A 21938-nucleotide genomic window follows, 5' to 3' on the forward strand; every position below is an offset into this window, starting at 1 on the left:
TACATCTTTTTGCTTTCCCTGTGTTTGCGATTTCTTTTTACAACTTTGTTTTCTAGTTTAAATGTTAATCTAAATCATAATTGTGCTCTGCATGTTTTAGGAATTTTTATTTGCTGTAGAAAATTAGTAAGTTTCTTTTTAAAAAATAACTCCATAAAGGATTTATCACTTACTTGGGAGTTTTTTCTCAAATACCATAATTGTAGCAATCATATTCATTTAAAATAAAGGATTCCCTAGGGCAATAGTTTTCAAACTTAAGTAGTGCATCAGAATCCCTTAGAAGAATTTTAAATTCAAATTCAGGTTGTTGGTCTCCACTCCCAAAATTCTGATTCAGTAACTGGGGTGGGCTTGAGAATTTGCATTTCTAACATGTTCCAAAGTGACTGGTGATGCTGCTGATCCTGCAACCACACTTTAAGAACTACTACAGTGCGATATTGATCATGGAATTCTGAGACAGAAGTAAATTTAATCTGTGCTGAATGAATGCTGAGTTCCTTGAAATTCAAGCAAAAAGTTGTGTCTATTTGATGGGTACAAGCAATGGTCATTTAAAGTGTTATCTTTTCATTTTTCATAGATTGGAGCATATGACCAACAAATATGGGAAAAATCTGTTGAACAAAGAGAAATCAAGGTAACAAATGTATTTCATTTTGTATATTCTGAAGCAAAGATTTATAAATTGATTATTAATCACATTGTTATTTAATGCTTTTCTATATGATTTTAAGGCATAAATTAATATATTCTATGCACACTTTTAAATAAAGAGATAAATTTTTTATGATGGCATAGTCATATGACTTTACCTGTGATAATTTTTTTTTTTGCCTTTCATCTTTCTGTTTTTTAAAATTTAATTTCTAATGATTATTTTTGTCAGCTTTTTTCCCCTTTCACTTGTCACCTTATACTTCTAGTTTGCTTTTCCTCTCTTTTGATGCTGTCAATACTCTGTACAGTTTATTAAATTGGTAAGTGTTTTAGGATTTTTCCTGTGTGAGTGACCCTCTGCAAATGCTACTCTGCTTCATTGAGATCTGCTTTTTGGTGCTACTAACAGAATGACTTGGATGCAAAAAAGTTGTTGAAAAGTTGATCACTTTTAAAAAGAATGTATGGAAGTAAGGCATTAATGAAAATATGTTTTGTAGTAGGTAGTTTCTTCTTGAACATGCAATCTTATAGGCTTCCTACCTTGCTAGCATGAAAACTTTTTAAGCTAAATTTGCTATGTTTCTTAGCAATCACTCTTTTTTTTTGGTAATAAGATTTATATTTATAGTTTTCAATTGCATAGATAGTACTAATCAGTGTGTTTCTGCACGAGCTATGTTTAATCCGGGCCCAAAGAATGTTACTTTAGTTCCTTGACATTTTCTGTTTGGTACAAAAGGGTTTATATTAGACTGAAAACCAATGCCTATAGTTATTTAAAAATCTATCAAAAAAAGCTGCTAGTGTTTAGACAACTTACAGAGTTATATAATAAAAATCAAGATTCTTTGCCATTTGTGAATTTTAATTTTTAAACTATTTTTATGAAGGGTTAATACAAAGTTAACAGAAAGAGATAATACCTTTTAAGTGGGTTATGTAATTACAAATAAGATAAATTCACTAAGAGAGACATATGCTAGTCTCTGTAGTCAAGTACAGATGGAGGCATCCTGGGAAGCTTAGGCAAGACGTCATAGTGGAAGTGACTCATGAGTTGAGTTTGACAGACAGACAAATTAGGGTAGACATTCTAGACAGAATAAAGAGCATATAAAAATATGTTTAAAGGAAGGAGTATGCCTCATCCAAAAACCCTTAAGGCATTTGATTTAGTAATAGGTTGTTTGGAAGAAGTAATTAGGAGTAAAACCTAAGGTACATCGCAAAGGGACTTGAATGCCATACCTGAGTTTAGACAGAACCTGGAAAACAAAGGGGGAGACATAGAAGGATTTTGAGTAGAAGTAACTTGATTAGATTTATATTTTAACAAATTCACTCAAGAAGCAGTTCAGTTCCACAAACAGTGAATGTAATAAAAATACTAAAAGATGAGCAGATTTAGAATTCTGTTTTAGAAATATCCAGGTGGATATTTCTGGTAGGCATTGAAAGTGTTGGGTACTTGAGAGAGAATTTGGGAATTCTCAGTATATAGTGTGTATGTATAAATGTAGATGTGTGTTATATATGTTATATATTCTATGTATTATATAGATATATGAGCCATATGAGTGAGTGAATTTATATTGACTGATGAGAGAAAATGGCTGAGAACAGAACATTGGGAAACACCAAAATTTAATGGGTGGGCAAAGAAAGAAATGCAAGTGAAGGAGGAAAGAGAAGTAGGAGGAAATCCATGAGGAAATAGCCTGGAGAGAGTATAAAGAAAGATCAGGATAGTCAAGCAAATAAAGGGCTGCAGAAAGGTCTAATTAAATGACTTAAGATCACAGAAAGTCTTTAACTTGTTGGACTGGGGACGGTAATACCTTGAGAGGTTGTGTTACCAGTAGGCATTTTTGGATGTTTCTTAAATTTAAAACTCCCAAAATTATATACAGAAATACTTTTTTAGTTTTTGGAAAGCATTCATTACAAATTACTGCATTTGTTATGTAATTTCCTCATTTTTATAAGAACTATTTTGTTGCTTAAATAGAGGCTAGTGTGAGAAAGTATTGCATTAGGTAGTTGTTACTTGGTGGTGTTGGCAGTGAACAGAGGAAAGACTAAGACCTGTAACTTCTGTCTGAAACATGTTTCCCTTTAAAGATACTACTTTGCAATAGTAAAGGAAGAACTGAAAACAGTATTTAAACTCACTCTTGTTATTATGAATAAATGGGGTCAGTTTGTTGGCAAACCTGAAAAGCACATACCATCTTTGCTGAACTTTCTAGTGAGGCAAATTATTTAGAGGGGAAAATAATTTTTTATTTATTCTAGGGGAGGCAGAGAATTATATAACTAGTGTATTGATGTTTATATTTGTTAAAGAACAAAAATACTGTACCTCTTGTTTAGAGAACATGGTACCAAATAAATTGTTTGTCCTTCTCTGTAATTGATTCTCTCATTATGTGGCAAAGCAGTCAGTGACTACTTAAGAAATTAAAGAAAGCCATGAAAATATATTTCTTGGAAGTGTTTATTTTCTTTAAAATAAACATAATTTATTAAATTATTAAATAATAAATGTAATTTTTAAAATTAAAAGACCCGTAATTGATATTGCTGAGGTGTAAAATTTTTCTAAGTGGCAAATTATTTTTTCTTAAACATTTTAGAAATTGTAACTGAAAATTTTCATTTTCTGTTCAACTTGAAAACTTAAAAGTAAATGTTGTGGAATTTTTCTCTGTTTTTGTACCTACGAGGGTTTTTATGCTTCAACAAAAAGAATTGTGCTATTTTAAATAATTATGAAGGGAAAAAGGGGGCCCAGATGACTAAACAGGATTTCCAGAAAGTGAAACTGATGGGTATGTCCTTTGGTGGCATCTAAATATTATAGTAGTCCATGCACAGGAAGCCTAGATCACTGAACAGAAGTACTTTCTGAATGTTAAGCCGCCCTTTTCAGCTTTTTTGACTCAACATTATCTGTGTACTAAGAGATTAAAAATAATTCAGGACTTCATACTGGTTCAGTCATTGAACTATAGGAATGTGCTATAGAAGTTTAAATGTATATTCAATAAAGAATCTTATCATTTTGCTTCTTGAGGAGTAATTGCATATATAGTGCTTGATTGTTTCTACTTGCTGGTATTCTGTGTATAAATCAGTAGTTTGTTTTTTTAGTCTTGTTTCTTTTTTAAAAAACTTGGTTCTTCATTTTTTGTTTGTTCACTTAAACTTTTTGAAGGGTCATAATTATAGTTAGTACCAAAAGCTGTGCTATTTTGTGTGAATGTAGTTTACCCCAAGCCGATTTCAATTTTTCCAACTTAAAATGTCTACTTAATTAAAATCAGATTTTATGAATGCTTACATCTTAGTACTAATGTCTTTCTTTTTGTGAATGAAATCATTAAGTTTAAGATTTTTCAGTGAAATTCCTCTTTGTTTCCTTTTTTAAAACTCTTTAAATATTCTGATAGGCTAACTTGAAGGGGAAGTTTTATCAAAACTGGCAATTATACTTGGCTCTGCAATAAAGTTCTAAATAAATGTGTTTTCATAAAATATAAAATAGGAAATGAACCACATGTAAACAAGGTCAAGTAAAATGAGCATGCTGAGGAACCAACCTAGTTACATAAATCAAGGCAATTTAGTGTTTCTCTTGTAAGTATTATTGGTACTTAAAACAATCTTGATAAAAATTTTAGGTGTCTCAGTAAATTAGCTTTGGATTTGTCATAAAATATTAGCAATAAAGTTATTTTCAAACTGTTAGAAATTTCAAATTGTTAGAAAAAGAATGTTTAAAAAACAAATTCAAACATGTTACTGTTTTCAACTTTGGGGCACTTGTAAAGGTAAAATCCCTATTGTAATAAACCTCATACCAGATCTAAATAGTGTTGTACTAATGAATTTTTGTTAAAATTTGTATTATTAGAATTGCCTTTCCAACTTGCTAAATCTTATAAATGAATTTATATCCATCAGCCACTTTTTAGTAACATTAAAATGGAAAAGGAAGTAGAGATATATAATTACTAGTATTGATATTTGATAATAATATTAATATTCTGATATATAATGTCATGACTTCAACTTTTACCCTTTCCTTTTCTTTGTTTTTACTTTTTATCTCTGGGTTGTTTGCGACTTCAGGTGGGCAAACTCTTTGAATGGGTTCAAAGTTTAATTGCTTCCTGATTTCAGGGTATTATTTTAGTTTAGATATCTCAGTTCTGAGCCCACATGCTGTCCTTTTCCTTGTTTTCAGTGCAAATAGTACTTAATCACTTGAAAGGATCATGGTTACTTGGATAATGACCAAAGAAAGGCTTTACTGCACAGATACTTGATCGAATGAATAATAAATCATCTAAACACCTGTGTCAACTCTCAGGACTTTGGTCTTGAGTTTAGCCCAAGCTCTTCCAGTTCTAACATCCTATTACTATATACCCCAATGTTTTTAAGTCATAAAATTTAGTTTATTTTTCCATAGTTTGTTTTCAGTAATTTGGATCTTTACCCTATGCCCACCCTGTACACTATGGGCAGAACTTAATCTGAGTCAGTAGTGTCTAATAATTCAAATTTAAATTAATTCATTTCACAATTGCTGCCTTCCCCTCCTCTCCTGGGCATGACATCTAAGTTCTGAAGGGCTTAGGTGGCACTGTAGTTCAGAGAAAGTTGTCTGTCAGTGGTTGGCTTGTAAACATACTGACACCCCAGAGTTGTGTATCATCTTTTCTGGGTCTCAGCTGATAACACTCCTACATGCTGGCATCTGTTGAGAAGTCTGCATCCCTGTCTGGTCTTCAGCAATATGATCCACTGCTTTCTGCAGCAGTACCCTCTTTATCACATCTCAAGGGCCCAATGCTCTCCCAGCCAGTCCTATCAGCTCTGCTATGCCCATCGGGCCAACACAATCTCCTGGACTGTCTCAAGCTATACACCCAAATTTGCGTGATAGTCATAGTCTTTGTATTGGAATTTTACTTTTAGTAATAAACAGGCCCTCCATGTTACACCCACCTCTAAAATTTTGGAAATTAATAAAATTTATTACAATACTATAGTTACGTTCCATTTGCAGCAAATGTATGTTTATATTTTTGACCAGTATGTTACTTAACAGATTTTATTTTAAATTGAAATCTCTAGAAGTTGATTCTTTTCCACTGTCCTGGGTTTAAAATATACATATATTGAATTCCAACACTACTTTTAATATATTATAGGGGTTAAGGAATAAACCAAAGAAAACAGCGCATGTGAAACCTGACCTCATAGATGTTGATCTTGTGAGAGGTGAGTCTTGGATAAATAAATGCTTAATGCAATTAGAAATTGACCTTAAAGAAAACAGAATTCATAATGGGTATGATATGTGTTTGTAAAAATAAAAGCAATGTGAACCTAAATGAAGACTGGAATAGTATTAAAAAGCACATGGATAATAAAGAGAATGAAAGCATTTAAATAACATTGACTAGTCTTTCCTCCCACTAAAGATCATTCAAAGAAATAGTAAGTAAGAAAAAAATAGCAACTCATGTTTTCTTAGCAAACTATAGGACTCGGTTAAAAACCTGAAGTGGTAATTTGTAATTCCTAACTGGAACTGACATTTGACCATTATCCTGTATTTATAAAATATGTGGGAGAAATTCTTCCATTATTTCCATTAAAAACAGGTTTTTTTTCAAAGTACCTGAGCTAATGTGATAGCATGAAAAATGTTTTTAAAAGTGTATGCTACACAAAATTGAACGTTTCTCACTCATAGCATAGTATAGAATACAAATACATTTTTGTTTTTCTTCAAATGTTGAATTTGTTTCTCTAAGGATGTTAAATGTACTCTGTCATTTTATTTTACTTTCTTCAGGGTCTGCATTTGCTAAGGCAAAACCTGAAAGTCCTTGGACTTCTCTGACTAGAAAGGGAATTGTTCGAGTTGTGTTTTTTCCTTTTTTCTTCCGATGGTGGTTACAAGTAACATCAAAGGTCATCTTTTTCTGGCTTCTTGTCCTTTATCTTCTTCAAGGTATAAATAAGTGATAGAACTTAAAGAATTTTGCTTTTAACTTTCAGGATGTTATGTTTTTAGGATTACTAAGGCTTTGTCTTAAACAATATACTATTACCAAGTATGAAAAAATACATTTATTGTGGTATTTCATTTAACAAGACACAAAACTGATTTGGTATTAGAAATGATTCAGAAGACAAAGCATTTATTTTCCAATAGTTTTATGAAAATTTGATTCTGTGGATGACAAAGAAAAATAGAAGTTGAGAATTTCTAAACACAGAAAACCTCTTCAAAATGTACCTCCCCACACACAGTGGTCTTCTTTTATAGAGCCTGTACAAGTTCATTTTTTCTACCTAAGACATGGATTTTTTTTTTCTGTGCTTTTCTGAGGCTGTCCTCATTCCAAATTTTAATTCTATACACCATAGACTAGTAAGTGCTTTTCACAGATTCTCATTTAATTTTCAGAACAACCTAATACCTGCTATTATTTATGCCTTGCTTACAGATATAAGACCTAAAAGACCTGAGGGCCCAAAGTCACATAGCTACCAAGTGTGGTAGAGCCCAGGTTCAACTCTAAGCAATATGACTCCAGAGCCACATGCTTAACAACTCTGTTATGCTGCTTCCCAGACCATCAGCATTCTAGTGCAATCGTAACAGAAATGGAAGACTGAAGAAGAAATGACTGACATTCCATCACTCTAACAAAGCAACTGTTTTTATTTGGTCATTTTAATGTGTTACTTTTTTTTTTTCAACATGATTGCAATCCTGAATGACTCTTAAGTATGCTTTATAAACAGAACTCTTAAGTGAAAGACAGTATGTTTAAGTAGATGATAATAGGATAAAAATTTCATTTAGACAAAGTTATTTCTTCTAAGCCAAAGCATATATTTTTTGCTCAGATTGCCAAGAGCCCTTATATATCTTCTTCTTTGTTTTTTTTTTTCCTTTTTTATGTCTTTACTCTAGAAAACAAAAGAAATTTTGGCATTTAGCTTCTTCAGTTAATTCCAGACTATGTTTTTGTGTTTTGTTTTGACGTCATGCATATGATTACTTCCCCCACTCCCCCCAAACAAACACTCCTCTTCCCCACCCTCCATCCTCTGGTAACCTCTAATGTACTTTCTATCTCTGCAAATTTGTTATATCTGGTCATCTTTTGTAAGTAACATTATACAATATTTTCCTTATGTGCCTTGCTTATTTCACCAAGCATAATGTTTTCAAGATTCTTCCATGCTGCAGCATATCTCATAACTTCATTCTTTCTTATGATCAAATAATATTCCATTGTATGTCCATTTTGTTTATCCACTCATTTGTCCATGGATATTTGTATTGTTTCTGCCTTTTGGCTCCTCTGAATAATACCACTATAAACATTGGTATACAGTTATCTGTTGAGGCCTTGTTTTCACTTTCTTTGGTTATATACCTAGAAGTGTAATTGCTGGGTTATGTGGTAATTCTATATTTAACTTTTTGAGGAACTCCATATTGCCTTCCAGTGGCTGCACCATTTAATATTCCCAACAAGGACCAGAGTTCCAGTTTCTTTGTAACCTTTCCAACAGTTGCAACTTCTTCTACCTTCTGTCCATTTTCCCTTTTTTTTTTTTTTTTTCGCTTTTTATTTCAAAATACTTTCAACTTGCAGGACAGTTACAAAAGTAATGCAAACCCTATATAGAACTCCAACATACCCCTATCCCCCCATATAACCAGATATACTATTTTAGCATCTTGCTACATTTGCCATATAATACTGTTTATCCATCAATCTATCAATACATCTGTCTATCCATCTGTCTATTTAACAGTCCATTTTCTGAACACTCAAGTGTGGTTTGTATATATCATGCTCCTTGAACACTTAATGTTGCCGTGTACATTTCCCAAGAACAAGGATATTCACTTATGAAACCACCTTAAGTGCAGTTACCAAGTTCAAGAAATCTAACATTGATATAAAGTTTTTTCTCTATATTTCAATTTTATCATATGTCCCAAAAATATCTTTTCAGGACTTTGTCTCCTCCATTATTAGATCCTGTCCAGGATCATCTATTTCATTTAATTATCATTGTCTCTTTAGTAGCTCATTTTTTTTTTTCAATCATGAACACATGTATGCAACATAAACTTTCCTCTCATAGCCACTCCCAAGCATACCAATACTCATATTTAGACTATTGTGGTAACCTCACCACCTTCCATTGCTAAAACTTCCCCATCTCCCCAGACAGAAACCTTACATCTATTGTGCATTAGCTACCCATTCCCCCTGCCCTCCACTCCTGACAACCTGTACTCTAATTTCTTTCTCTGAGTTTATGTATCGCTGATATTTTCCTTGTAGTTACTATAGATAGTAAACTTAACTTCCTAAATCCATAACACTTTTGTTTGCTTTGATGCCAACATAACTTCAGTAGCATTCGCCAACTATGTTCCTGTACCCCTCCATCCCCCCACCTTTATATAATTTTTGTCACAAAGTACATGTTATATATGAGAGTCACAAACCACTTATTTATCATTATATTTTATGCATTTGTCTTTTGAATTCTGTAGGAAGTAAAGCTTGGTGTTACAAACCAAAGATACAATAGTACTGGCATTTACATTTACCCTATGTTGTTACCCTTAATGGAGACCTTTTTTTGCTTCATTTTCTTTATGCAGCTTCAGTCTATTGTCTATTGTTCTTTCAACCTGCAGAACACTCTTTAGCATTTCTTGTAGGACCAGTCTAATGGTGACAAACTCCTTCAACTTTTATTTATCTTGGAATGTCTAATCTCTTCCTCATTTTTGAAAGACAGTTTTGCCAGATTTAAAATTCTTGGTTGACATTTTTATTTCAGCACTTTATGTCATCCCACTCCTTTTTGTTTTTTCCATGGTTTCTGATGAGAAATCAGCACTTAGTCTTATTGAGGCTTCCTTGTATGTGACACATTGCTTCTCTCTCATGGCTTTCAGAATTCTCTCTTTATCTTTGGCATCTGACAGCTTGATTGTCATGGTTTGGGCCTCTTTGCTTTATCCTGTTTAGAGTTTTTTGAGCTTCTTGGATGTGTATATTCATGTCTTTAGCTATATTTGGGAAGTCTCCAGCCATTATTTCTTTGAATATTTCCTTTCTCTTCTCCTTCTGGGACTCCCACAATACATATAGGGGTATACTTGAAGGGGTACTACAGGTTCCTCAGGCTCTGTTCACTTTTGTTCATTCATTCTTCTTTCTGTTCCTCAGACTGGATGGTTTCAATCATCTTATCTTCATGTTCGCTGATTCTTTGTTTAGCCAGCTCCAATCTGCTGCAGAAGCCCTTTAGGGAATTTGTAATTTCTTTTACTAGTCTTCAGCTCTATTTGGTTCATTTTCATAATTTTCATCTCTCTGTTGATATTCTCTTTGTGTTCATCTGTTGTTTTCCCGATTTCCTTTAGTTCTTTGTCCTTGTTTTCCTTTAGCTTTTTGAACATTTTTAGGACCATTTTTAAAAAGTCTCTCTATGGTTTGTCCCAGGTCTGGTCCTCCTCTTTGATGATTTCTAATGCTTTAATCTTCTCCTTTGCCTAGACCATCACTTCCTGTTTCTTTGTATGTTTTGGATCCTTTGGTTGAAACCTAGGCATTTTGGTATTTTAGTTTGTTATTTCTGGAATTTAGACTCTGAGGCATCTGTTCCTTAAGCCTGTATCCAGCAAGTACTACGACAGAACTTTCGTTGATTGCCAGGAGCTAACAAAAAAAAAAAGAAGGAAAAAAGAGAAGACTTTTCCCAGTCTTTGCTGATTGACCTGTGGAGTACTCTCCTTCAGGGCTTATCCTGAATGGTTCAGTTTAGAGAATGGTTTCAGGCCAAAGCATAGAGGCCTACCTGACCCTTTCTGCACACGTGTCTTGTTTTGGGCCATGTGTGTGACCCTAGAAAGTCCCCAGTTTACACTGTTCTGAATGTTCCCTCTTTGCTAGGAAACAATTCCCTCATGGTCCCAGGCACTGCACTGTATACCCTACAACCAGCAATCTCTTGCCCCAGGCAGTACAACTTGATTGCTCTCCCACAGCATTTTGAAGAGTTCCAAGAGCCACCTTCTACATACAGGGCTAGTTCTGGGAGTTTCCTTCTTCAGTCCTGAGGCTGCCACAAGATGGACTGGGCCAGACATAAAGCTCCCTGTATGTGCATGAGGGTTATTCTGCTCCCTTCAGAAGTGGTGCTAAGAAACTACACTGAGAGCTGGGCTGGCTCTGCACTATGCCAGTGAGGGGATGGGGCAGGGGCCAACCAGGGCATCACAAGATCCTACTGCTTTTAAAATATCTTTTTCTTGATTTGCTACTGCAATCCTTTAAAAGTTTTCTGGGGCTTTGAGAAAGATATTTCTGCCAGTTCTTGCTGGTTGTACAAACTTCTATGGCAGAGGAAGCCCTGAAGTTTTTTAATCCATCTTCTTGATTTGGTTGGGGTCTCATTTGCCTTTTAAATTACAAATCCAAAACTTAAAGTCTAAATTTCTTGAATAGTTATCATTGCCTTCCAAATAAAAAATCAGGTTTTCAGTCAAGGGATACAGAGTTCTCTCCCTTTTCCACTACTTTAGCAAGTAAACTAGCTCTTTATTACACAGTCCATGCTTTTTTGCCTATTTGCCTGTAGATGTGTAACTTCCTTTGCTTGTGTAGCCCTTTTCCCTCTTATTTACTTAGTCATCTCCTGCTTGGTCTTTAATACTTAGATAAGGCATCAGATATCACTTTCTTTCGAGAATCCTTCCATAACCCCCTGTTGCAGTTTGCTAATGCTGCCAGATTGCAAAACACCAGAAATGGATTGGCTTTTATAAAAGGGGGTTTATTTGATTACACAGTTACAATGTTAAGGCCATAAAGTGTCCAAGGTAACACATCAACAATTGGGTACCTTCACTGGAGGATGGCCAGTGGCGTCCAGAAAACCTCTGTTAGCTGGGAAGGCACGTGGCTGGCATCTGCTCTGGAGTTCTAGTTCAAAATGGCTTTCTCCCAGGACGTTCCTCCCTAGGCTTCAGGTTGTCAAAAATGTCACTCTTAGTTGCTCTTGAGCGTTTGTGCCCTCTTAGCTTCTCTGGAGCAAAAGTCTGCTTTCAAAGACCATCTCCAAAATGTCTCTGTAAGCTGAAGCTCCTCTCTCAGCTCCTGTGCGTTCTTCAAAGTGGCCCTCTTGACTGTAGCAAGCTCGCTCCTTCTGTCTGAGCTTATATAGGGCTCCAGTGAACTAATCAAGGCCCACGCTGAATGGGTAGGGCCATGCCTCCATGGAGATTATCGAGTCAGTTATCACCTACAATTGGGTGGGTCACATCTCCATTGAAACACTCAGTCGAAGAATTACAATCTAATATGTCTACAATCTAATATGTCTGCCCACACAAGATTGCATCAAAGATAATGGAATTTGGGGGGACATAATACATTCATACTGGCACATCCCCCAATTTAATTACATATATTTCTTATCTGTTTTACATCATAGCATTTATCACAGAGTATTTTAATTGTTTCTTTATTTGTTCTCCTTTTCCTCTAAACTGAGATGGGACAGTTTGTCTTGTTTGTCTTTTTTTGCCCAATGCCTAATGCCTGCCACTAAATCTTAAGATTGACAGGCCTAAAAATTTAACTTCAGATACTTTATATTCCTGATGGTTGCCCCTAGAGTTCTGCTTCGCCTGTATGTAAAGTCCTACCCTAGAGTCACATGCCCAATAAATAACATCCTAATATATTTGGGCTATGTCAGTAATCTCTAGCAGAAATCTCTAGCAGCATTCTTTTGTTGTAGCACTTCATTAAGTGATGATAAAGTGTAAGAGAAGTGAATGTTTTCTCCCTGTATCTCTATACTTTCACTTGAGACAGAAAGAAAAAAGAGGCAGTGATAACAGAACCATGGAGGAGGAGCCACTGCCTTAAGGGCTGAGACTATGGAAGGGACATGGCCAGGAGAAGGAAGGAAAGAGAGAGAAGAAGAAATGGAACCTCCCTCCCCTTTTTCTAATGCCTCCTGTTGACAGAATTCCATAGAAATTAACAACTTCCTGTTAAGATCTAGAAAATATAGTTTGCAAACTCCAGCCCTAGCATTATAGAGAAAGGTAGTCATAAAGCTAAGAGAGAACAGACAACTAACACACTGGTTGTATAAAAACTGAATTTCTTTAAGATTTCACAGAATTCTCCTTTGTGCCTGAAACTTTGAATTTCTTCATAGCCTTTATTCTTCTGCTTCCCCCACCTTCTTTAAAAGATGGCTTTTTATGCTATCATTTACCAGTGTTAGACTCACATTTACTATGTGTTAGGAACTGTTCAAAATTTTTACTTCATTTAGACCGTGTTCAGTTTGCTAATGCTGCCAGAACGCAAAACACCAGAAATGGACTGGCTTTTATGAATGGGGTTTATTTGGTTACACAGTTACAGTCTTAAGGCCATAAAGTGTCCATCAACAAAGGGTACATTCACTGGAGGATGGCCAGTGGCATCCGGAAAACCTCTGTTAGCTGGGAAGTCATGTGGCTGGCGTCAGCTTGCTCCCAGGTTGCGTTTCAACATGGCATTCTCCAAAATGTTTGCATCAGCTTCCAACGGCCGTCTTAAAAATACCTCTCATCTGCAGCTCCTCTTTCAGATCCTGGGCATTCTTCAAAGTGTCTCCCTTGGCTGTAGCAAGGTCGCTCCTTATGTCTGAGCTTATATAGTGCTCTAGTAAACTAATAAAGGCTCACGCTGAATGGGCAGGGCCACACCTCCATGGAAATTATCCAGTCAGAGTTACCACCTACAGTTGGGTGGGTTGCATCTCCATGGACACACTCAATCAAAGAATTACAATCTAATCAACACTAATATATGTCTGCCCACACAAAATTGCATCAAATATAGTGGCGTATTGGGGGATATAATACATCCAAACCGACACAGACCCCATAGTACCTATATACTGTTTTATTGTACAGAAGAATAAACCAAGGCTCAAAGTTAGGATACTTGATAAAGATTACACTAGACTTCATATTAAAAACAACAAAGGTCCTATACTTTTTAAAATTCCAGAGTCTGTCATGAAATAATTAAGAATTTGATTCAAATTCCAGGGTAATTCATAAAGATAACTGGCTTTTTTTTTTTTTTAAGTGTTGTTTTTTTTTTTCTTTTTAAAACATTATTTTATTATTCAGGGATTTGCTTTTATCATACTCTTTAAGTATGATAAACAAGATTTAAACTTAAAACAAATTTAAGTTTAAATCTTGGTGCATCAGACCAGGACTTTTTCAGTTGCAAGCGGCTGAAACCAAATGTAAACTGGCTTTTGCAGAAAGGGGTTTTTGTTGTTGTTCTTTTACTGTTTATCATAAAAATTTTCAAAACTACAGGAAAACAGATAGAATAGTACAATAAACAGGGCGATAGATGTCCCAGTTAGCCTGGGACTGTCCAAGTTATTCCTGTTGTACTGTTGCTTTTATTGATAGCTCCTCTTTTACTATCAAAAGTGACCTGGTTTAGATGATGAATTAGGTAGTCACCCTAAGCACCCATATAGCCATTTCTTTGATTTAACAGTTAGTAATACTTTGGCATATTTGCTTAATCTACTTTGTTAAAGTAAATTACATACATCATGATATTTAAACTCTAAACACACCAGCATGCAGCTCTTCAAAATATGCACATTACATAACTAGATTACAATTAATCACACCTAACAAAATGGACAAAAATCCCCTATTATTCAAATTCCCCATTTGTTCCAAAACAGAATTAGGTAGTGCTGGGCCCTGGATTCAGTTGTGGCTGGAACTAGAGGTTCAGAGGATGTCCTCACGTCTTATGCTGTTTACGCAGCTTTCCTTATGCTGGTCGTGTTCTTAAGGTAGGTTCTTTCTAGGTGGTAGCTGCTGTGGCCCCTGGTAATTTCATATTTCCATAGTCCCTAAATGTGATCTAGGACTATAGCATCTATGTTAGTCCCTGAAATAGACTCTGAGTGGCTCTGCTTAGGTAACATGCCCTTCCTTTTTTTAACCATTCTGCCAAATGTTATTAAGACTGACATGCCTAGATTACTTGTTCATCCCTGAAGTGAGAGTGGTAAGACAGATAAAGGAGGCAGCTTCCAAAAGGTAATATTTGGCTTATGTCCATAAACTCTAAGGAACACTAAGCAGGCAAAAATGAGATTTTCCCTTTTCATGATAATCGTAAACACTGATATGTGCATAGTATTTTCCCTGGAAATTTTGCCCAAATAAATTTACATTATTAATTTTAAGTTGCTAGATTTCTGTTATGACCTCTATAGTTCTTTAACCTTTATAGCTCTTTATAGCCTTATCATACACTTAATGTAGGATTTCCTTATTTGTAAAACAAAGAAATAAGTGTTCTTTAGGTGGTTCTTTTGATTGTCTGTGATCTTACCAAGAATGCCCTTAAATTCACATGCATCTAACTGTGATTGCAGTGTTGAGGTGTATACTTTAGAAATTGTGTTGGGTGTTATCAGTAGTTCAAAAGATCTTGTCTGGAGTAACATTTTAAACTCACTTAAATTTAGAAAAATTGTCTGACAAGATGCAATGTAAGAACAATTTTTACAGGTTTGAAGAAGTAACTATCCAATCTATAGTTAAACATATTTTCTTTTCCTTTTTTGTAGTTGCTGCAATTGTGTTATTCTATTCCACTTCTAGCCCACATAGCATACCTCTGACAGAAGTAATTGGGCCAATATGGCTAATGCTGCTCCTGGGAACTGTGCATTGCCAGATTGTTTCTACAAGAACACCCAAACCTTCTCTAAGTACAGGGGGCAAAAGAAGAAGGTATTGTCTGTTTAATAATTACCTTTTTTGTAGATTTCTGAACTTGGAATCCAAAATTGTTCTTGACTGCTCTTACCGTCATAGAATAAAATGTTATCTTGTCAAGTTGCTCTTTCAAAGAAAAGCACCAAGCTTCAGAATCAGCTACCAAAGATTTTGTTGCAGGTCCATTTTGAGACGAAATGCCCATTTGGTGTGTGTGTGTGTGTGTGTGTGTGTGTGTGTGTGTGTGTATTTCCTTGACAACTATTTCTAGTTACCTAATAACTATATGGGAAATATATGTTAGTCGGAGTGGCCCACTAATTCCCACTACTTTTGAAATCTTGGATTTCTAAGATGCTTTGGCAGAAACAAGAGACAAGAAATTTCAGCTAAACCCTATTTATTAAATGCTGTTTGAAGCTGTTTAATGTGGCCCTTTGATTAAGGAAACATAGTAAGTCTCACTGGCCACTCAGCACAATGTGGTTCCGTTTTAAGGATCTTTTAGAGCAATTCTCCTTTTGAATACTGTTGCCAAGGGATTACATCATTGATAGTTTTTAAGTATTGAGATTAAAAGTATATTTGATTAAGCCCATCTTAAAATTTGTAAAAGATACTGCCTACCTTATATAAACAGCATTGCCATTCTCTTAGATCATAATTCTAAACTAAATTTTTTTCTTTCTTCATCTGCAGAGAAGTGATACTCAAATAGGGAAGAAATGCTTTTGTAAATATCTGTCCAATGCTATCCTTACAAGCTAATGTCCACTGACCTATCAGAATGAGCAAGGAACAATACCGTAACATTTGTAGAATTGGTCTTGAATATGCACCATGATGATTTGTATTGCATTTTAACTAGTAAATCTGAATTTTATTATATTTTAAGGTTTCTGTGTTTGTGTACCAAAATTTTGAACATACTACAAAGAAAATAGTTGTTACAATTTTTAAGTTACCTTCCACTCTTAATCTCTTCTCCTGAAGGAAATTAAGAAAAGCAGCCCATTTGGAAGTACATAGGGAAGGAGATGGTTCTAGTACCACAGATAACACACAAGAGGGAGCAGTTCAGAGCCACGGTACAAGCACCTCTTACAGTGTTGGCGCTGTCTTCAGGGATCTCTGGCATGCTGCTTTCTTTTTATCAGGGTTTGTATTTATTCAAGGCTTTATATGTCGTAGAGATGCCTTATCTCTTTTCTGGCATTTCATTCTCAGGTAGTGAATATTTGTGACTTTAAATATGACAGCCACATTATAGATTTTATTTTGATAAATTATAATGCTATAGATAATGGAAAAATATGGACCATAAAGTTTGCTTTGGGATATGTGTAAATATATCTATAAGAATGAATATGTACCATCAAAGTATATTTAATTAGGATTTCTTGATTTTATTTTCTTTTATGATTTTTCAAGTACTGTTTTTCTTCTGTTATTGGTTGATTTATTTTTATCAACATTATATATTATAGGTCAAAATTGACTTTAATAATATGTAATGTGAGTTGTATGAATTTTTTTCTAAGTCCCTGCCTTACCTCAATTATCCAAAATTATTTGAAATAAAGCATATAGGCATTGTTATTTAAAAGAATAAAATGTATACTGCAGTATGCAAGTCTTGTTCTGTACCTGTGGGCTTTTTGTGTAGTTTGTAACATCAAGGAAGCTTTAGCAAATAGGTAAATATAACCACAGCAAACTTCAAAAATAAATTTAACTCGATCTTATATTATTATTTTGAATACTTAATTCAAAACATTTAAGGAATATGTTCATTTATATATTCATCTAGTAAATTCAAAAAGTTACAAAGCTGTTATCAATATACTGAGCATAACTGCTGAAAGTTGCTACGTTAAATCAAGAAAAGGGATACTGTAAATAACTGTTTTCTGCCACTTCTGTTAACTCTACTAATACTGCTTCATCAATTTGTGATCGTGCCCTTAAGATAAAGTTTATCATGCACTATACAATTACTCAGTTATTTCTTGAGTGGTAATTTTTTGGAAAGTTTTCCAAATAGTTTGCAGTCACATGGCATTGATTACACAGATTCTCTGACTATTCCAACCATCTATTATTCCTCAAGAGAAGATAGGTTTGTTTTGTTTTGCTTTTAACTTAGGTTGGATTCTGTCTTTATGTCTTTACCTCTCTCTTCATTAGATTTTTTTTAATTAGCTTTTCTTTCTAACAGTAGACTGTAAGAATTTAATCACTGCAAAGTCAGTTCCTTAAACATTTTTCAAGATTTTCAGATAAGCAGTTATAAATAGTATAGTATATATGTTGTGCTTTCTGGGAATCATTTATGTGTTTTGATTGTCCAAAATTGATACTGTACTATATAGTATTTAGAATCCCTCTAAACTGATAGGTTGGATGTCGCCTTAGACATCTACCATTCTTATCTAATGAGGTCAAGCTTCAGTTTTCCTCCTGTGGCTGTAGAATGACCATGACCATGACTACCAGTCATTGATATTATAGTTGTTAACCTTCTGGGTTTTCCCCCCCTTTAATCATGAAAAATGTATGTCTAAATGTTTTTAAATACGCACTATTTCAATGGTCTAAATTTGGGGGCTGCTTTACCATACCAGTATATAAATGAGATTGTTTTAAACATTAGGTACAAAGAAATACTTTAAATTAATGTTAATTTTAGACATTCTAAGCTGAGTTCTGAAATCCTAATGATGATATGTTCTTCCAGGCTTTGATATATCAGGAAAGGCTGAAACTGTTATATCAATTGAGACTTGTTTAACCAAATCATTTCTGGTGATAATAAAATGAAAATCTGTATACTTCCATTAATGAATCTCAACATAATTGGTGGGAACGTAAATGCATTAACTACACAAGTACCTAAGCTTTAAGTATGCTATCTTGATGTTCTACTAGATGTTGGGATGAAAAACCACTCTATTAAAATCCTGTGATTATAAGTTGGAATGGCTGTTTATCATCTCTTAAGTCCATTTCACTCTCAAGATAATTCTTTTTTTAAAAAATACAAAGCATAATATTTATCATTTGAAAAAAATAAAAATTATTGTGAAAGAACTCGATGCACCTGAGAAAATGAAGCCAAAGATTATATCAATTTAAAAAGATAGAGAGATCTGTCATTTCCTAAGGAGTTAGTACTTTCATTTCAATGAATTATTTGTTTTAAATTAGCATAATTACATTTTTACTAAAAAATTACATCTTGATCATGTATCTGTTTGACATAATACCTATTTCAGAATTCAGAAAGACCCTAAGTTTTCTTTCACGTTCTTTAAAATTCATTTGACTATCACAATATTATTGAAAAACAGCAAGCGGGAATCACTCTCCTTTTTTCAGTAATATAAATTGACTTGGTGAAATAGAGGCAGATACCAGAATAAAACCAGGTGATATATCAGTTTATAAGCCTAACTTATCTACCTTTAAGATTTCTGTTCTGTTTAGCCTCCATTTGCTGTTTCTAATACTAAAGTTCAAGTTAAATATTTAATAAATTGATTTCTTCACAGAATAGAGTACATTGCATAATTTAAGTTAAAGTGGTATGCAGCCTAACCAGAAATTTTTGGTACAAGGATTAAAATTTGAATTTTGCTGAGTATAGTTTATTGCTTTAAATAGTTCAATCATTCAAGCCATAAACTGAGTAGAGCTCTGTTGCCTTTCACGGACAAGGATGGAGAGGATTTAAATGCCAATATGTTCCAGATTTTTAAACATATCTCATGGGCTACAGTTAGATAATGCATTAAATTTGCTGGGCACTGCATTTTTAGAGTTGGACTAGTCCTGGAAAGATTACAGTTACCATAAATGAACCTGATTTTATATACTCCTTTCAAACTCTTATGTTATTATAGAAGATGCTCAGGAAAACAGAGAGGCCCAGAAGTCTTTAAAAGTCTATGACCAAGGTGTACACATATCTCCAGATAACAGTGATGCTCATATGTAGGACCGTATGTCATTTTGTTATATTTGAGATTTTATGCAATCTGCCTTTCTACCTACTCCCTTTCTCCTCTCCCTCCTCAGCTTGATTCCTAACCTTGTTGAAGTGAAATCAAGACTAGAAATTCCACATGTTCTAGAACAAGAGCTGTCTGCTACTGATAACATTCTCCCAGCAACTCCCTAATGTCCTTTAACCCTGAAAGTATGATCTTCAGTCTTGGATCTGTTTATATACTTCTGGATATTTCTGAGAGTACCAAAAAATACATGCAATCTTTACTTTTTAATATGGCATACAGAATACCCTTAGTGTCCCTGATTTCCTGACTAGGTTTTTAAAATAGATCTGTTTATATACTTCTGGATATTTCTGAGAGTACCAAAAAATACATGCAATCTTTACTTTTTAATATGGCATACAGAATACCCTTAGTGTCCCTGATTTCCTGACTAGGTTTTTAAAATAGAAATGCAGTTTTCATGTTTGATAGAGTAGGTTTGACATTTAATGAGCTAATGAATCTTTTAGAGGTTGTATTAACTTTTTGGTTAAAATTTTCAATTTGAAAAACACAGTTTTAGGATTTTATTTATGGTATCGATTGTACATTTATTTGCGTCTTTCAGAAAAGACCAGAATCATCATTTATCCCACAAAAGAGCTGAGGTAATTATATTGCATATATTTCTAAAGGTCATTTCCTCCTAAGAATAGTGTTTTTTTTTGTTCGTTTGTTTTTTTATAAGCGTATCTATACATATATATATATATATGTATTTTTTTTTTTTTTCCTTTTTAATTTTTATTGGGATTGTTCAGATACCATACAATCATCCAAAGATCCAAAGTGCACAATCAGTTCCCCCGGCACCCTCACACAGCTGTGTATGCATCACCACACTTAATTTTTGTTCAATTTTTAGAAACTTTTCATTACTCCAGACAAGAAATAAAGAGAAAGATGAGAAGAGGAAAAAAAAAAGGAAACTCGAATCCTCCCATATCCCTAACCAACCCCCCTCAATTGTTGACTCATAGTGTTGGTATAGTACATTTGTTACTGTTTATGAAAGAACGTTGAAATACTACTAATTGTAGTATATAGTTTGCAGTAGGTATATATTTCTTCTCTATATGCCCCTCTGTTATTAACTTCTAATTGTATTGTCGTACATTTGTTCTGGTTCATGGAAGAGATTTCTAATATTTGTACACTTATTCATGGACATTGCCTACCATAGGATTCAGTTTTATACATTCCCATCTTTTGACCTCCAGCTTTCCTTGTGGTGACATATATGACTCTGAGCTTCCCCTTTCCACCTCATTCACGTACCATTCAGCTCTGTTAATTAATTTCACATCTTGCTACTGACACCTCTGTTCATTTCTAAACATTTAAGTTCATCCTAGTTGAACATTCTGCTCATACTAAGCAACCACTCCCCATTCTTGAGCCTTGTTCTATATCTTGGTACCTTATATTTCATGTCTATGAGTTTATATATTATAATTAGTTCCTATCAGTGAGACCTTGCAATATTTGTCCTTATGTGTCAGGCTTATTTCACTCAGTATATTGCCCTCGAGGTTTTGTCATCAACCCATTTTTTTTTTTTTTTCTTTAAAATGGTTTTGTTCACACACCATACATTCCATCCTAAGTAAACAATTGATGGTTCTCTGTATGGTCACATATTTATGTGTTCACCACCTTGACCACTATCTATATAAGGGCATCTACATTTCTTCCACAAGGCAGGAGGGAGAGTCAAAGAAGGTAGAGAGGCAAAAGAAAGAGGGAAAAAAAATGACAGCTAGGAAGCAGCAAAAGGCAAAATAACCTTAAAGCAAAGTAGAGTGAAGAGTCAGACAACACCACCAATGTCGTGTCTAACATGCTTCCCCATCCCCCCTCTTATCTGCATTTACTTTGGTATATCATCTTTGTTACATTAAAGGAAGCATAATACAATGATTCTGTTAGTTACAGTCTCTAGTTTACGTTGATTTCATCCCTCCCCCAATGCCTCCCCATTTTTAACACCTCGCAAGGTTGACATTTGCTTGTTCTCCCTCATAAAAGAACATATTTGTACATTTTATCACAATTGTTGAACACTCTAGATTTCACCAAGTTGCACAGTCCCAGTCTTTATCTTTCCTCTTTTCTTCTGGTGTCTCACATGCTCCCAACCTTCCTCTCTCAACCATATTCATAGTTATCTTTGTTCAGTGTGCTTACATTGCTTGCTACCATCTCCCAAAATTGTGTTCCAAACCACGCACTCCTGTCTTCTCCTATCACTCTGTAGTGTTCCCGTTAGTATTTCCTGTAGGGTGGGTGTCTTGTTCACAATGTCTCTC

General features: G+C 34.4%; 1 protein-coding gene across 8 annotated transcripts in view; it reads left to right on the plus strand.

Moving 5' to 3' along the window:
* PHTF2 (putative homeodomain transcription factor 2) overlaps nucleotides 1-21938 on the plus strand; it is a 136824-nt gene that overhangs the window by 63853 nt on the left and 51033 nt on the right. For 5 of the 8 annotated variants that reach the window (XM_037836503.1, XM_037836504.1, XM_037836502.1 and 2 more), the window contains 5 exons: nucleotides 587-643; nucleotides 5889-5958; nucleotides 6539-6697; nucleotides 15424-15589; nucleotides 16568-16732. In XM_037836503.1, coding sequence (XP_037692431.1) covers nucleotides 587-643; nucleotides 5889-5958; nucleotides 6539-6697; nucleotides 15424-15589; nucleotides 16568-16732 — 617 coding nt within the window. Of the gene's footprint in view, nucleotides 1-586; nucleotides 644-5888; nucleotides 5959-6538; nucleotides 6698-14124; nucleotides 14638-15423; nucleotides 15590-16567; nucleotides 16733-21938 lie in introns of those variants that run through there. The other 3 variants (XM_037836505.1, XM_037836507.1, XM_037836508.1) reach the window with 3 other exon arrangements.

The sequence above is a fragment of the Choloepus didactylus genome, chromosome 5 (assembly GCF_015220235.1).
Source record: "Choloepus didactylus isolate mChoDid1 chromosome 5, mChoDid1.pri, whole genome shotgun sequence".
In the NCBI taxonomy this organism is placed as follows: domain Eukaryota; kingdom Metazoa; phylum Chordata; class Mammalia; order Pilosa; family Megalonychidae; genus Choloepus; species Choloepus didactylus.